Source organism: Anoplopoma fimbria, chromosome 20 (assembly GCF_027596085.1).
Source record: "Anoplopoma fimbria isolate UVic2021 breed Golden Eagle Sablefish chromosome 20, Afim_UVic_2022, whole genome shotgun sequence".
Classification (NCBI taxonomy): domain Eukaryota; kingdom Metazoa; phylum Chordata; class Actinopteri; order Perciformes; family Anoplopomatidae; genus Anoplopoma; species Anoplopoma fimbria.
Window position 1 is genome coordinate 3,060,803 of NC_072468.1, and position 18,088 is coordinate 3,078,890.

At 39.2% G+C, this 18,088-nt stretch overlaps 1 protein-coding gene across 2 annotated transcripts; it reads right to left on the reverse strand.

Moving 5' to 3' along the window:
- Positions 1-516: 516 nt before the first annotated feature.
- LOC129109805 (carboxypeptidase Q-like) lies at positions 517-16,842 on the reverse strand. Of its 2 annotated transcripts, none has more exons than XM_054621944.1 (11): positions 16,828-16,842; positions 16,205-16,355; positions 14,948-15,163; positions 14,665-14,781; positions 14,371-14,578; positions 13,992-14,199; positions 10,759-10,870; positions 10,052-10,143; positions 9,484-9,579; positions 8,867-8,972; positions 517-1,332 (listed from the first exon to the last, which is right to left on the reverse strand). In XM_054621944.1, exons 2-11 carry the CDS (start codon positions 16,353-16,355, stop codon positions 1,172-1,174), a joined length of 1,467 nt encoding a protein of 488 aa, XP_054477919.1. In that variant the 5' UTR covers positions 16,828-16,842; the 3' UTR covers positions 517-1,171. The 2 variants fall into 2 exon arrangements, with proteins under 2 accessions (XP_054477919.1, XP_054477920.1); XM_054621945.1 differs by lacking the exon at positions 16,828-16,842 and adding an exon at positions 16,781-16,819.
- Positions 16,843-18,088: the final 1,246 nt, after the last annotated feature.

Here is an 18,088-nt window from a genome sequence, read left to right on the forward strand (position 1 = left end):
TACTGCGTTGGTCAGCATGGTGCCCCAAAATGATGAATTCTCTTTACTTCCTCTCCTCATCTGTATGATCTTTGTTCTTTTCTTCATCTCCTACTTCTGCATTCCTCTTTCTTCCGTTTCTATGAAAAAATGTCATCATTTGTCATCATCTTATCTTCTGTGGCAAAAGAATGAGGAAGGGGATCTTCCTCATTCTTTCATCACAGAAACTAGGTGATCAGCAACATATAAAAATATACAGAACATCCTGTAAATGTGGCATTAGGGGGAAAAAGTCCTCAGGTAAGCAAGATGAAGGCAGGAATTATAATATTTTAGACCTCTAGACAATCAAAAAAACACAGAAATATAAGTTTTAAAGATAAGGTTGTTCTTCTATTTAACAATGGAAACTGGCATTGGAAATTTGGACAGCTCCATTATTTCTCAACACACTCTCATACACTCATATGAGCTCATTGTTATTGCTTGTTTGATTTTGCGGTGCATTGTATTGAGGCATTAAGACAAATACAGTAACTGAGCAAGTCCTTTATTCTTATTTTCTTAGTCTTGTCTCGGTCAGTACACAAGCATTTGAAAAGCAGCTTATTACTTGAAAAAAATGAAATTATTTCCCATTTCCCATCTATTCTCTGCTAAAAAAACAGTAAAATCACTATAGAGCATGATCATATAAGAATATATTGTGAAGCTTTGGGTTTTCAAACCTTTACATGACATATCGTTGGACTTTAGTTTGCCTTACATTCAAGATAATCATGAGACAGCAGTAAGATACAACATTTTATATATATATATATATATATTGGGTCTTTTTTCCAAAAATGTATTTATTTTTGTGATTACTATAACCATGTTTTACTTTTATTGTAAAATTGATTTATGTTTGATTTACTATTATTCATCTAACACATATTCATGTAACTTATAGTGGTCATTAAACACAGAGAGTAGCTGATCTCTTTTTAATCCTCACTCAGATTCACTTGTTTATCCAAGGATTATTCACATTCAATATGTAAACAATGATTTCTTAAATCAGGCCATTCGATCTAAAATTGTTCTTTAAAAAAAAAGTTGGATTTGACCGTATGTTTTTGAATCAACTGGTCCACTTAACAGTGATCATCCTGTTTCCTGCTCACTCAGCATTTTGTGTTCCAACGTGCTATCTGGGCAACATGTCCTGTAGGTCTGCAACGACATAGGCAACCACGGCCCACAATGCTGAGCAGAGGTTCATTTCTTGAGGGTCTTGAACCGTCATGGTATCACCTTCACTGTGGTGGAACCAGAAGTATCGACTGTCTGCCACATGGAGGCTAGCACCTGAAAGAGTGATGGAGAAGAAGATTGATAAAATACAATCTGATGGAAGGTAAAGAGTAAATTCTTCAAACAATCCTGCACTCAAAGTCATTACATTTTGTATCTGAATTTTGTATTCTTCAAAACATTACTGTATAAGGGGAACGTGGGTCTGATTAATACAAGGAGTGGTTAAATTCCTTTAAATTATAACTTTTTGAAGTTGATGGCCTGGCATGTGCAAAAGAACAAAATACACTGAATACTGAGAAAAGAAAGAAGTCTCTGTTTTGGAAAAAAAACTATTTCTCTGTGACGTTTCTACTTCATTCTGTGTATCGACTTGATCTATTGTCTGTTGGGTCTGCTTTGGTTTTCTGATGTATTAGTAATTATTTAAAAAAACAATGTGTGGAGGAAATAACCTTTTTATTACCTTAGGCATGTACTTAATTAGGAGCTTTAGTTTATAAGCAAAACTTAAAATTTTGCATTATCTTGTATAGCTACTAATTCTATGCTCAGTTGAGAATAAGAGCTACAGATGATACCATAACAGATAAGCAGGCACCATCGACTGAGGAAGATCATGTCATATGGGTGAAAGCCCCAGGAAAGATTAATAAGTAGACCTTAAGTTGGATTTTTGTGTGAGCAGTTTTATCAAAGATTTGACAAAAAAGCTGCAGCAAGTCACTCTTTTATTACAGGAGCATGATTATCTAAGGCTGGTTTGAGACTGTGCTTTATATTGACTCAGTCTAGATCAGAGGTAGATGCAAATTGAATCCTCAGGTAAAGAAATTCAAACTGGCTTGGGAGAGAAAACACAATAAGATAAGAAGAAGAGTCTTGTAATTTAAATAGATTCTTGACTCTTAGAAGCCATAGCGATCTACGATGTTACTACTTTAATCAACTTATTTGACTTTTGTAAACATTTGACACTCCAGTCCAGTAGGTGACGGTAAAGCAAAACTAACTGTCTCTCAAACCACCAATGAATCCAAAGAAACAAGTTGGAATTAGTTTGTTTTTTAGCCTCGCTAGCTTATCTTATAGATTGCCCTGTACTGATCTGCCAAACATGGGTCGTAAATGCGCGTATCCCGAGTGTAAAAGCACGGAGGGGTTGCACTCTCTGCCGTCCCACAGAGAGACGGCACACCGCTGGCTGCAGGCCTTGGGACGGGTTGACATCCCCTCCACTCCTCTCTACGTCTGCAACCTGCACTTTATGCGCGACTGCTTCTCCAACTATGCAGAGGTGGAAATGGGATTCAAAAAGCAGCTTCTCCTAAACCTTGATGCTGTCCCTAACCCTGCAAAAGCGGTCGCACAGGTGGGTAAGACACCCCTGCTTTTGACTGTAGGCGTAGTGGAGAGCAAGGTAGTTCTCCAATCAGAGGGTCGGTGGTTCGATACCCGGCTTCGGCAGTCGATGTGTCCTTGGGCAAGACACTTAACCCCAAGTTGCTCCTGAAGGCTTGCCATCGGTGTGGACTGGATGTTGCATGAATGTTAGTTAGAGTCTGATGGTGGCACCTTGATGGTAGCCTGTCATCAGTGTGTGAATGGGTGAATGATATGTAATATACTACTGACTGTAAGTCGCTTTGGATAAAAGCGTCTGCTAAATGACTGTAATGTAATGTAATGTAAATACAAGCCATTCTGATTTGGAGCTTGTCTGGTGTGAGACAGATTTGCAAACTATTACACGGAGTTTCCATCTTCAGTCTATTTCATTAGGGGGATTAGATTTCCCATGATTAGTCACTAGAGACTGATGTATCCGTCAGACATAACGTCGTTTTCTGTTGACACTGATGCGGGTTTTTATACACTGGTTCTGCTGACTTAGGTCTTGAGCAGTGACGCCAAAGATCGAAAAAAGTGGCCGATGGTAAGCCACTGTGGTTCAGCGGCATATGCCAGTCCCTGGTAAATTACTGTGGTTCAGCGGCATATGCCAGTCCCTGGTAAGTTACTGTGGTTCAGCGGCATATGCCAGTCCCTGGTAAGTTACTGTGGTTCAGCGGCATATGCCAGTCCCTGGTAAGTTACTGTGGTTCAGCGGCATATGCCAGTCCCTGGTAAGTTACTGTGGTTCAGCGGCATATGCCAGTCCCTGGTAAGTTACTGTGGTTCAGCGGCATATGCCAGTCCCTGGTAAGTTACTGTGGTTCAGCGGCATATGCCAGTCCCTGGTAAATTACTGTGGTTCAGCGGCATATGCCAGTCCCTGGAGGGGTTTACTGCTCCTCTTCCACCGGCATGTACCGCTTTCTGACGGCAGGGGCCGCTTAAAAGTGGAAGGCCACTGTCGGACAGACACACCAGTACCGCCCGGTACATTCTCCAACCTCGACCTAGTGTGATCGTGTTCAACAATTATACATGCTAATAATTATACTATTTGGTTGGTTGGCTCAAAGGTTCTGTTAATGATTTATTATCAGACTGTCTACCACCAGGCAGGAACCAGTAGGATGCTGACTTCCGGGATGGCCAACAAAAAATACATCATCCCTGCAGCACTCCATTTATGAGCCCGTGATCATAAATGGAGTGATGTTAAGTCCCTTCAACTTCCTTCTCTGTCGACAGAGAAGCTGTGGTTGGGGTTGCTATGGGTAGCAGCTTAACAAATATTTGTCATGGTGGTGACGGTCAAGACAGTTGCTGTAAATAATCACTAGTGCACCAAATCCACAATCTGAAATATCCCCCCAAAAATACTGTTTTAGTCATGATAATTACATGAAGTTAATTTAACCACTAGGTTGGCGGTTCAATCTGAAGTGTCATTGAGCGCTTTTCAACAGCTCACTGCCCCCTAATACCCATAGAATGGGTAAATGCAGAGGTCAAATTTCCTGTATATACATGATGATTGAAATAAAGAATATTGCCAGCGTTATCTTTGAAAACATATGTATATACAAGTAATGATAATAATAGGGATGGTAGTTGTGATAATAAAAATGATATGGTGTTAGAAGCCATGTTTATCACATGAAGAAAGATAAAAGGAAAATACATTTTAATGTTTAAGAAAAAGGAACAAAAGAAGAGAAAAGGGGAACTGGGTGTTATCTTTAAACATTATAAAAAAGCTTGGACATAAGAGTAATGTCCCTCACAACTAATTTCCCTACATCTTTTGCCACTTCCCTTATTAGGCCTTTGCCTATGGATAAAATAACATCTATTTCTTATGTCTATAAAGTTGATTTTGCAGTACTATCTGCTTTTCCTATTTCTTTCACCTCACAACTCTAAACAAAGCATTCAATAAATCAGCCTGTTGTTTAAAATTATATTTGTGAGGATTGATGCATAAAGATCGCTGTTACTTGCGTTGCTGTTAAGGGCATGGCGGACAGTTTCTGTCGAATTTTGCCTGCTGTAAGACACGTGGCCTCCCAGACTGACCCCCCAGAGAAAATATCAGTCGGCACACAGCCATCAATGGAAACTCTGACTGACCGACCAGGGAGAAGATCAGTTGGCACGCAGCTATCCAGGAAAACTCTGCAGAATCGCTTTCGAAGTACAGGTTTGTAGTCTGACATATCAGGTTGTATATTCAATTTTCTTTTGTTTTTGCTTTTACTTACTGATACAGTGAGTGTGCTTGATCATTTTGATACTGTAGACATAACTGACAGAATTACGAATGTCTTTGTCTGCGCATTGTAGCTACCCAGGCGAAAGTGCCTAGCAGAGATTGTGGCATGTGCACCCTCACCTTCCCCTTGGACAGTCCACTTCTGTTACTACAACCAACAATAGTAAAGAGACCGTCAAAGAGACCTCGACTCAGCCTTACAGACGAGGAGGAAGGGCCTTCATAATGCAGCTGGTGGTTCATGAACCAGAGGATTTAACTGTCACTGTCGTTGGTTAACAGCTGTTATATTCTTTTTTACCCTTTTAGAAAACCAGGTTCTCAGCTGCTCTATTGGAGTTGTTTAATTATAAGATAAATTAACATCTTTAGGCAACTAATTTTCCTGTTGGATTACTGGGGATCGATTGTGGTCTGCTTGGCTGAAGGTTGAAATGCTTTTGTGTTCTTTTTGTTTTCAGTTCCTCGTCCACAAGTTATACCACATTGTCTTTCTGACCATAATGCCATTTCAGTTCTACTAAAACTAGACAGAGTTATAGAAGATGTCTGCACCACATAATATGCAAAAGAAAAGATAGAAAGACGGAAAAAACAGACGGCTTGGTACAGTTTCTTGTCGTCGCTAGGATGGTATTATCAAATTAATACTGGAACAAGTGAAAACATCAGTGAAATCTTTGATATTTGACAGAAAAGGACACTTGGGTTGATAGCAATACTGGCCAGTATATGTACAGTTAATATTTTGACACAAAGTTCCAGTTTCAGCTCTGCAAGTGTTTCTTCTACGTTAACGAGATGGGTAATTTACAGTATATCATGTCAAACATGTATAAGAAACTGTAACTAAAAATGAAGAAAAAAAATTACACACAGATTTTAATGTAGCTTGTGTGAAGCTACTTCTAATATGTGCCAGAATGACTGAAAAGCAGGCCAGCTTGAAAACTGTAATTTCCTTGTTGGTTAGTAAAATGTCAGCAGCCTTTGAAAAGCTGGTTCCTATTGTACTGTTTTCATTATTCAACTAGAAGGAAGTGATTTTATTTGTCTTTTTTATATGAAAAAATATAAAAACATACAGGTTCAGTGGATGTGTTGTAATAAAACAAAGTGTTCTGTTATACTGATTATGTGCTGTTATTTCTACTAGATTCTTTATTTATGAGGATCAGTAGTTGTAGTAGTAGCAGTCGTAGTAGTATTTAGTTGAGACCTATAATGTGTACATTAGGTCCAAGGAGTGACTCTCAGAGCTGTTTTTTGAAAGAAATGTAACGCTAAGATGTCTTTATTCGTAAGTTTAGTAGTTCACTCTAGTTACAATTGATAAAAACCTAAAATGCCTTTCAATTTTCAAAAAATGACACAGTTTCAATTCAGATTAATAAGAAATACAGTTACTAAAATCATAGACCTACAACTTCCACTAAGTAGAGCTCAGTTTGAGATTCGCCTGAAAAATTAAAATCCAAAGCAGTGGCTGGCAAGACTATTGGGATAATAATGCTGGAAGGCACATCATAATGAACGTTAACAATGAACACAGTTATTGTTCGTTTTCCAGCTGTAAACAAAAGCAATGAGTGCACAGCAGGCAGGTAGGTAGGTAGACAAGCAGGTAGCCCGTTCAATTTTCTTCAGAATGAAATGATTGAATGGCTTATTACAGTCCTGCCACAGATACAAGATTTTTTGTCATAGCATTTGATTAATTGAATGCGGTCAGAATTTCAACAGACATTCCAATTCCATTCAGTACACAGCCTGCCTTTAATTAACTATTTAAAAGAACCAGAATGGATTCAGCTCTTATGTTTTAAAATGTTACCCAAAAAGCTTCGTGTTTCGTCAGCAATCCCTTCGGGTCTGACTTTGTCCACAACAATAAAACCATCAAGAATAAGTCACTGTTATCCTCAATGCTTCCACGGAGATACCATCAATATTTTGTCTGTTTGATTAACATGAACTTAAAGTTACTATGTGATACAACTTAAATTGAATAAATCACTATGTATTGCCAATGTGTGAACGGATTGTAAACTGAGAGACCTTGTCCACTCTCAGTTTCCTATAGAGAGGCGAACTCTTTCCCCCTTACGATGGGCCACCATTGGACCTTAATTTGAAAAATAAAAGGTACTGTATGCAATGGCAAAAGACAAATCATTTTTTTATCTCTTTGAATTGTGCCATGAAATACATGAACACGTTTGTCAATTAAAAATAAATAATTGTGAATGTCAAGAAAGTTGCATTTTGTCATATAAAGACATCAAGAAAGACTACACACCACACATCAAATAAGTGACATCTCTCGCTGAAGCTTCGTTGCTTGTGTGTATCGCGTCGGGATGTACTTACAATAACGACAGGTAAGATAACTTTACATCTGTGCATGGAACATAACTTGTTTACCTAGCTAGCTAGCAAGCCGAGGTAACAGCAAATCTGGTGACGTACATTGTGCAAGATGCGATATGTAGTTCACTTAGCAGTTTCACACAAATATTAATGGTACTAGGAAAAATCTCTTAAATTTACACACGCACAATTTAAACGGGATCAGAAAAATATATTTGTCTTTCGCCATTTAACTACTGTACAATTTTTTTGAAATAATGTTGCAATCCATTTAACTCTGGGACAAAAAAAAAATTATCCGAGCGATTAAATTGAAGCCGGTTTAACAGCTGCCAAGAAGTGTGTTTTAGATCTGATTTTTAAGAAATTCCACATAAAAAGGCCCCCACTTCTCCATTCTATACAGTATTATGTTCATAGTTCATCAATGAGGATGTGATTCTGTTTACACAGCGCTTTCACAAAAAAAAGTATTAACACCACAACCACAGAAATGGTTTACTAAAGATGAGTTACTTCCTATTTCAAGTACCTCAGTTATCAGGCTCCTCTTCTGTGGAACCAGGTTCCAGTTTCAGTCCGGGGGGCAGACACACTCACCACTTTTAAGAGCAGGCTTAAGACCTTCCTTTTTGATAGCGCTTATAGTTAGGGCTGGTTCAGGTTCGCCTTGGTCCAGCCCCTAGATATGCTGCTATATGCCTAGACAGCCGGGGGACTACCTAGGATACACTGAGCTCCTCTCTCCTCTTCTCTCCCTCCATATTTATGCATTAATCTCCTATTTATGCACATTACTGATTTTGCTTCTTCCCCGGAGTTCTTGTGCTTTCTCGACTCGCAGGTTCCCATGAATCGGGGTTATATCTGGACTGTCATCGTGCCACCTGCTGTGGCCTTGCTGACACCCACTGCTACTATTAGTAACATTACTATTATTATTCCCTGTACTATAACGCTTATTGGCTTTGCTTCTACCCTGGAGTCTTTGTGCTTTCTCGCCTCGCAGGTTTCCATAAATCGTGGCTGTACCTGGACTGTGGTCGTGCCTCCTGCTGTGGCCCGGCTGACACCCACTGCTTGTTCGATTATTATTATTAGTCACATTACTAATACTATTCCCTATATCATTATTTGAATTCAGTCATTGCTGCTTTTATAAGTAGTTACTCTGCTTATTACTGTGATTATATGAATAATTTATGTCATATACATTGAATGTGTTGTATCACTTATGTTGTTCATTCTGTACACATGACATCTTTTGCATTCTGTCCATCCTGGGAGAAGGATTCCTCCTCTGTCGCTTTCCCATAGGTTTCTTCGTTTTTCTCCCTGTGCCGATGTGAGGGTTCCAGGACTGAGGATGTCGCATGTGTTCAGATTGTAAAGCCCTCTGAGGCAAATTGCTAATTTGTGATTTTGGGCTATACAAAATAAACTGAATTGAATTGAATTGAAAAAAAGTGTTTGACTTTGCTCAATTATCCGGGCATGATCATTTTGGTGCTAGTTGCATACACGCAGATAAGACATATTGATTCGACTGACCTGGTACTCCTGCCTGCATCCACGGTGAGATGTCTGTACCTTCTCCGTGCATCTCCAGTTTAGTCGTATTAATGGGAGCCAACAGTTTGACCACTTCTGTCATGATCTGTTGATACAATCACAGTCTATTGTTTCTCAGCTCATTACACAGTCTGTTAATATGCCAAAGTTTTTCAAATAGGGCTCCACATTGTTTAAAGTATTGTAATTCCAAGATGCATTGTCTTATTTTTACATTACATGGCCTTTGTAATTCAGACACCAGACCATAATTGCATGGTAAACATTCAGTGACCATGTAACATAATGTTACAGTGTAACATCCACACAAAATATATGTTTTGCTCTTAAATGTGATTTAAATGCTCAACAGAGACCTTAGGCTACTTAGGTTAAATGGGAAGTTCAATGTTGAGACTAGTTTAAAAAGTCCAATCTAGATAGCAATGGTCTGAATGTAGGTGTAATGTGAATAAAGGAGTAGATGGAGGAAATACAGCATTCTCTCAGGACTGACGCCACCTTGCAGAATCTGTGCTTTGTAGAATTCAGACTTTTACATGTAAGCCTGAATAAAAACTGGTAATTGTGTGACAGTGCTGTGTTTTCAATCCTACCTTTCGTGCTGCATCACTGCCAGTAAACTGCAGACCCACTGGGGTAAATGTCCCCAAGTCAGACTCCATGACCAGGTCAAAGTTTGACATGTTCACCTGGGTGTGGAGAGGAAAAAGAGGGAGGACAGAGACAGAGCAGATAGAAGAGGTCAAAGGCAAATAGAGAGCATGGACAGACACAAAAACAATATGTTGTGTTTGGATGATTGAAAAAGAAAATACAATCATCAGTCCATGAAAACTGTGAGCCACTCTTCATATAAGGCCTCATGAGGTGAACCATACATATCAACCACCAGGAGTTGCTGGTACAGCTGCCTTGACTAATTGAGGCAATGTAAATTGCTATTATGCAAGAGCCAGACGTTCCATGGGGGATTTATTGTACATTGGTGGAAAATTAATTTTTTCGTTTAAAATTGCAATAAACTTGTACCTCTGTTTTTGAGTGTATTTCACTTTCATATCTTTTGCATAAAGAAAAAGTCTGTCAGAATCAGTAGAAGTACATATCTTCACTCCTATACTCTATACTTTCACTTCTAGCTTTTTACTAGCAGGAAAGTACCTTGTGCAGATTATAGTACTGCTGTGCTCCGACTCCCCCTTGCTCCTCAGCTGTCCACAGCACTGTCCGCAGGGTTCTCCTTGGACGCAGACCTGAAAACAGATCAAGACTCAAATGGAAACACAAAGCAGCAAAGAAACAAACATGAGAGAGGGATTACAGCTCCAATTAACAAATGACACAACTGCCATGTATAGTGATGACAATGCTCCAACTTTTCTTTACAACTTGTAATACACACTAAAGTTAACTGTATCCCTGACTATGACCTTATCCCTGGACCTTGTGCTCTTAGTTGGAGGAACCTGTAGCACTGTAGGTCAATTCAGTTGCATTCTTTTGTCCATAACAGTGCTGTACTGTATATTGGAGCATGTTTCCTAATTAAATGTATCCTTGTTACTCTACATCGGTCGGAGGAAGTTACTGTTTACAGTCTGAAGAATTGTTCTCCTTTGGCCCTGTCACTTGATATAAAAAAAAGATTGTTTACCTCAGTAAATCCAACAGGTTACATAAAGCTAAATAATAAAGTAAATCATTTACTTGACATTGTTTGTTTTTTAGCTTGTGTAAGCTTGCTGCTGTCTGTTTACTTTTTAAACCATTTCAACCGTAAATGACTGGTCTTTCTGAAGAAGTTCATCTGTGCGGCATTATAAACTGTATATGTTTGTGTACACACAGAATGTTTGTTTCTATATTACCCAAGTCTTTGATGAGTGACAGGGCCTCCCAGGAAATCATGGCACCACCTCCATCATCCATGGCACCTTGGCCCACATCCCAACTGTCCAAATGGCCGCTCAGTAAGACGACCTAGCAGATAGGAAAGATAAAGAGATATAGACATAGAAATGAAAGACTGTGGTGGAAAACTTTTGCTCGGTGCGTTTCCATGAAACCAGAGCAATTTGTCTGAGTGTGAAAGAATAGGATCAGGTTACGCTCTCTGACCCTTGTCTTGTCTTAAATTTAATAAATCAAACATGATATGCCTCAAATGTGACTCAATATCTGTAAAAACAATGTTATCAGCAAGGACAGACCTGGGCAAGCCCAGTCTGGACAATGACCCAAAGGCCACAAACGAAAAGTAAATGTGTTTCTTCTTATATATCAGAAATGCTCATTTAGTTTAGTTTTTTTTTACATAATTAAAGCAATTGGAATGTTTATAATTAAAAATAATAATAGTATTAACATTTGTGAAATGTGTTCTACACACTTAAATGTTTTTAGCATGATGTAGGAATACATCAGCTGCGCATGATGCTTTAGGTACAGAGAGACAGAGGCATGGTGTCTACCTCTAAATCAATTTCCTCAAACAAGCCCGTTTTCCATGTATGGGTTTATCCAAGCTTATGGAATGCAACAGGGATTTTACAATAAAGACACTATTCTTGTAGTAATTCAGAACACCTGCAGTGTTGAAATATCAGGTTTATCAGGATTAATTTACGTTAAAACTCATAAATAACTCTAAGAACTATTTAGCTGTTGTACTGTAATTCTAACATTGTTAACCTCAGAAAGTTCCATCTGCTCCTGTTCACTTTACATAAATACGCTGTCCCTCTTTCTACTGAGGAGTACAGCTACCTAACTAGTATTCCTATCAGTCTGCTTATGGCTGCTTTTTACAATGTGCTGACAGTGGGGACAACTAAACATGTAGTAGTTTACAAGTTTAAATCACAAGAGATCAACCAAGTATGTAAAGGATGTTTAGATGTGGTTCAGTGACATGTAGTCTAGATGGGAATATAAATAAATATTTGTTTACCCAATGTACAATGACATTTATGATCATTATGCATTCCAATCACTGTCAAGCAGCATGATTTGTATTTTAGGCATAACTATAAACAGAAAGCCTACATCAGGACATTTTAGGTTTAAAACGGTAACGTGTTCATGAAATTCTTTTGGGAAAATGTAGAAGTTGAGTGGGTGGAAAAAAATCCAAGCAACTCATCAAACTGGTGGAAATGACTCACTAAACCTCAGATGTACATCTTTCTACGAATGTGGGCGCATTTTCATACACACACCAACCGCAACTGCTGCTACAGCCAGCTAGAGCACAAAGTCACGGAGCCAGAAATGATGTCATCCATGTCATGTGTCTCATTTTGCTTTTCTATAATGAGTGACCAAACGTTGGTTCCCAGATCAGAATAGTAACAGCATATGCCTGCGTATTCCTCTAATCCAAGTCTCCTGGCTTATTATTCAGTTATTTCTTCCACAAATTAAACCAAAGAGACTGTTGTTGTAATGGAAGAACATAGTTCACTTGAATAACGTCCACTGGGAACTGCTGAAATATATTGGACACATTACCATACAAACTAATCTTGTGTTTGGCCATCTTGGACAATAATGTTCGGATGTGAAGATGTAAGAGGGAGCTGAGAGAGAGTAAAGGCTCACATACATACAGGTCATGGGCATGGCAAATGGAAAATATTAAATTGCCTTGGTCAAGTCTGACGATAACCTTCTCCGTCACTTTCTTGCAACAGTATGTTGCAATTCTGTTTTACCCAGGTTTTACCACGCATCTTTACAAATCAGTGCAGATAAAATGTTACATACCCTGCTCAGCTATTTAGGAAATGCTAGTTCAACCAGACTGGGGGCCTCCCTGCAGATAGGAAATGTTGACCCTGCTTCTCTTCCACTTTTATTCAGACAGACAACAGCTTTAAGCAGACAGTAAGTGACCCCAAGTTAAATCTACCCCTCTAACTGTGTACCCACATCTGTACATGTGGGTATGATAAAATATATCCACATGTACCCAAAGGTACATGTGGATATATTTTATCATAAGGTGATTTTTATCATGCCTCTTCTGCAAACAGACTAGCATACATTTGGTGATTAGCAGCACCTTGTCTGTTTCTCCGGTTCTACCTGTTAAACGTGTTTGGTAAGGACCTGTGTGTCACATTGTGTGACACTGCACTGCACTACATAACTGCAAGTTGGGTCAGGTAATGTGTTTGCTCTGTCAGGGCAGGGTGGAATCAGATTTGCAGGTAAATGTCCCTGCTAAGCAACACTGAGCATTAACATTGACTCAAAAGTGTCATACACAGGGTACTAGTTTTACTTTAAAAAATCCGAAAAGGAAATACCAAGAATGATCGTGGGTTCCAGTGTTGCTGTAGAGGGAAATCCACCCAAAATAGATTAAAATCATCATTCATGTTTACATTGAGATGTGTTCACAAATCACAGTGTGTACCATAAAGGATAGGTTAATGGTAGCAGCCCTGTCATTTTAGTTGAGTTGTTTAGAATCGTTGCCAATAGAAAAAATGCTGTGATTTGTGAAGAATGCAAGAATGCCTTTGCTTATTGTAATTTATATAACGTATTTCATATGGTCAGAGTTTGGGCATTAATGAAAAGAGGAAGCAAAGGTAGAGACATTTCTTGGGAATTTTCAAAAGAAGTTGAAAATTTCAAAACATCCCAAAAAGCCTTATTAACAGATTATTAGTTTGTTTGCACAATGCTCTCTTTTCATAGAAATAAAAGGTATACTGACTGATTTAAGGTGATATTTCTGAGAATTTTCTAACTGAGCTGAGCCTCAGCACTTCTTTGGAAAGATTAGATCAAACAAACATCGGCAAAATAAAGGCTGTGGAAATATCTGGAGGAGGCAAGAGATGACACAATTATTGTCTTATCCCACCTTACTGAGGAAAAAAGAGAATGACTAATTAAGAAAGAGCGACAACAACTTAATAATAACAGCGTTTCCAGGACAACGGTTTCCAATACAATTATTTCAAAAGGCCAAACCCAAATAGATTTGCCCCAACACTAAAATAATAGAAAAGAGAGACTTTTGCATGACAAGAAACATAGATAAATAAATAATAGAGGCATGTGTCTGTGATGTGGCCGTGGGGTCTACCTGCTCAGGGTGTTGCCAGCCTCTTATCTCAGCCACTGTGTTGAAGGAGTCCGCATCTGGTAGAGTCTTGGCTCCCATTGTGAGTCTGACCAAGATCCTCTGCCCTCTCTGTGCCATGCGCCACATAAGCTCAGCATCCTCCACAGTGATACATGCTGAAGGGATGCGCTTCACTCCATCTTGGTAGTCCTGCAAACCTGTGTGAGGACTAGAGAGGGAGAGACAAAGACTAGTGGACCTTTTGATTAAACCCTCATACGCCTGAGATATTTTCAGACATTTTCTGGATGGATGTATGGATTGATGGTCAGATGGTCAGATGGATAGATTGATAGATGGATGGATAGGTAGGTATGTAGGTAGGTAGGTAGGTAGATACCTGTTAATAGAGAATGGAGTAATAGATCGAATGAGTGTGGCCACAGCTCCCACTTTGGCTGCTTCAGAGGCCCCATAAGCACGGTAAGCCACTGTTTCCCCGTAGCTAACAAATGGTTGATTAAAGACCACAATCCTCCCTACGGCCTCACTGGCTCTATGCTTCAGCTCCTCAAATGACTGAACCACTAACACCTCTGCCTCGATACCTTGAGAGATAAGAGTAAGACATGTAGTAGTTAAAGGGAGGTGGATGACAAGCATGACAATTTATTTTAAATAGTATGGTCTTTACCCTCAGGTGGTGTCCCTACACTGCTACCCAGTCCAAGTATAGCCAGACTTTTGTCCCTGGGTGCAATCATTTCTGCACTCTCCTTCCCTCTCACCCAGTGTGGGATTTTGACTGGCTCTGGAGAAGAAAAGGTGGAAAATGGACACAAAAACAAAACTACTGTAACACTCAGCAGATGGCAAGACATTGCTGAAAGAGATCCCTTAATTCGTGAAAAGTATCTCCTCATTGCACACTTCTCATGTTTGGCATCTAAGCGAGATAGATAACAAGGCATACTCACCTAAATGTACGTCCAACCCATCCTGTGCCATAGCATTGTACATGTACTTGATAGCCATCTCCAGGTTTTGTGAGCCACTGACACGGTTCCCTATGGTGTCGGTGAAGTCGGCCAGCCGTCTGTGAGAGCGGTTCTGGGCAGCTCCAAACACAGCCAGGTCAATAATCTGTTTGGCCACATCAGCATAGCCCGCTACCTCTGCAGCTATTTTTGAGACTGGAGACCACGCAAAAACACTCAAAAAAGGAACTCAGCGTTTATATCCAAATCTTCTTTTTGTGTCAAGAATATCTTTAAAGCTGTTTAGCCAAAAATGTAAAACAGTAAATACATTGTCCTTGTCACTTGAGTAGATACAGTAAATGAGGAATAAGATTTACAGCCAGGCCACTATGTTATATATCTTAATTTGCACTTTATGAAAGGCCAAACAACGTATGAATAATAGGTCAAGGAAGCAATTAAAGCCTACGGTGACTTCCTTACAAAGTATAAGTCAGCTGTTATCAAATGGAGCATAATTACTGGGTGTACACTCCATATCAATTTACAATAAATTGACTTGTATGTGGGTAGATCCCTAAAGAGAGAAGCGAAAATAACTAATATTTATTTTTAACATTGGGTTCCTTCGACACTTTTTTTTTTTTTTTTTTAAATTAGTAAAGGCCATTCACACCCTTATTCCAGGTATTCTCACCTAAATTGCCTCACGTGTACAGATTGGGCTTGCTTGACAACTCCCTAACTCTTCTGTTACCTTCGTTGCACTTGTTAGGGCGGGACAGTTATGCAATAGTTTGGTGACATCACGTCAATCCCAGCAAAGCTCCACCAAACGTCAACCTGACAATAGGTCTAATTACATTACATTTACATTACATTACATCATTTAGCAGACGCTTTTATCCAAAGCGACTTACAGGAAGTGTATTCAACATAGGTATTCAAGAGAACTACTAGTCACCAGAAGTCATAAGTGCATCTCCTTTCTTAAACAAGCATCTTAAAGCATAAACCAGAGCAAAAGTATAGTGCAGAGGCAGATTACTACGAAAACAATAATTGCAACAGACTAATACGAATATAGTAAGTGCTACAAACTACTACGAATAGGATAAGTTAGCCAGAGTCATTAAAGACACGTGTGAATAATTTAAAATAAATTGATTGCAACCCTGGTCTTCGTACATAAAGGCCTACATGCCTCTATCCTTCACTACTAAATGTCTGAAGGTGTAGGAGGGTACGGGTCACCTTTCCCTGCTGTATGATTGGATACAGTCCCGGCTGCAGCCCCTGACCCAATGGACCCGGGAGAGCGAGGGTGACAGCCACACAGAGATGATAGCAGGAGGACAGATATGAAGAGGCAGAGGAGGAAGGAAGGTCCACCTTCCTGAGCCATCTGCAGAGAGAAAAACATTCATGTGATTAATAGCTTACATAACAGGGACATTCACTGTAATCATACTGCAGTATCACTAATCTGTGTAATCACAGGGAGTAGAATTCTTTTTTTGTGAAATAGGAATGACTGAGAGGCAGAGGAGCTAATGTTAATGTTACAGCTTCACTTTAGCTTTAGTGCTTGAGCTATCCATTTAAATACACCACCAAGATCAGAGTTGTACTTTATAAATAAAGTCAGCTTCACTTGGCTTTCTCTTTTTTGAATGATAGTTAACGTTAAGAGAGTCTGATTGTCATACAGACGAGCTGAGGAGGAGAAGAACTACGACCACTAAACCTGATCTGAAACCTCCATAAAACATCTAAAACAAGAACCCAAGTTAGTGTCTTTATTACAGCTGACGTTACACGACTTATTACAATTCAGAGAGCAGCCTTCTCTTGTTAGAACACCAGAATATACACACCGTTTCTGTGATTTCCCCGTGATGTCATTTCCGGTATTTGTTTTCACAATAAAAGCGAAAGTAAATGTAGCAGTAAAATATAGACTAGGGCCCAGAATTAGACATGGGCCCAGAAAGTGTAGGTAAAATCATTACTGACTCTCAAAGCACAGCACTTAAACCCTGACATGAAGCATTCAATGATTAGAATGTATGTTCACACCTGACTTTGTTTACCTTTCATTATTAGATAGTCTTAAACTAAAATACAGACAACTGTAATGTCCCGGATGTAATGTTCCAGCATAAATCACCTTTTTCATTGTGCTTTGTTTCAAAACGTTGACATTTCTGAAGGGATACTATACTCTACTTTACTGTAGTACCTCCCTCTCAATGAGGCCTGCCTTTATTCTCACATTATTTAGAAATCAAATTAGAAATTGTTTGTTCGGGCCCTTCTAGATAAAGTGTGTTTCTACCCACATGCTTGTCAGCAGTTTTAGTTTCCCAAAAGATGTCCTGTGCTTGGTATGTATTGTATTGATGCTTTAGAAAACACAGCACTCTGCCAACATCCAAGTCTGGTTTTCATACTCCGTCCTCTACTCCTTCCGTGTTCATTGGAATTCACTGCAAACGCCCCACCAAGTAATGTTGACACTATTCCTACACTTTACCACTACCATAGTATATCACTTTATTTGAAATGTACCGGAGTTCTGTTGACTTTCAGCCATTTGCTGTTTACATAATGATATATGACTTTTAGTGTCTTCCTGTCTTTCACTAGCCTCTTTCATCTGCCATTTGTTTTTTCTTCTCTGCATCATCGGGTTTTTGAAAAACATCTGACCATTTGGCTCCATTCACATGCTGCTGGCTTGGTTTAACATGGTGGTTTGAGAACTCTTTTTTTCTGGCAAATCTTCAACAGTTTTTTGAGGCTGGGAGGAAATGAACAAAAGCTAAGAGTGCTTTTACCTGCTACTGACCTTTAAATATAGGAACATTTAATACAGTGTTGTCATACCAGTAGCTCATTTAAAAACTAACGGCGCCCAGTCAGAGTAACCATCTATTTATACTATGAATTTCTTTAGAATGGAGGGTTTTTGGAGTTTGTGGAAACAGATTTTGTGTATGTGTCAGGGAAAGATAGGCAGAAAGAGGGGAAGTAAATGGGAAAGGGCTCTGTATTGTTGTACTGTCTGTGGATGTGTATTCATTACAGAGCGATAAGGATTGCATGTGCTTATATTCAGACCAATTCCAAATCCCC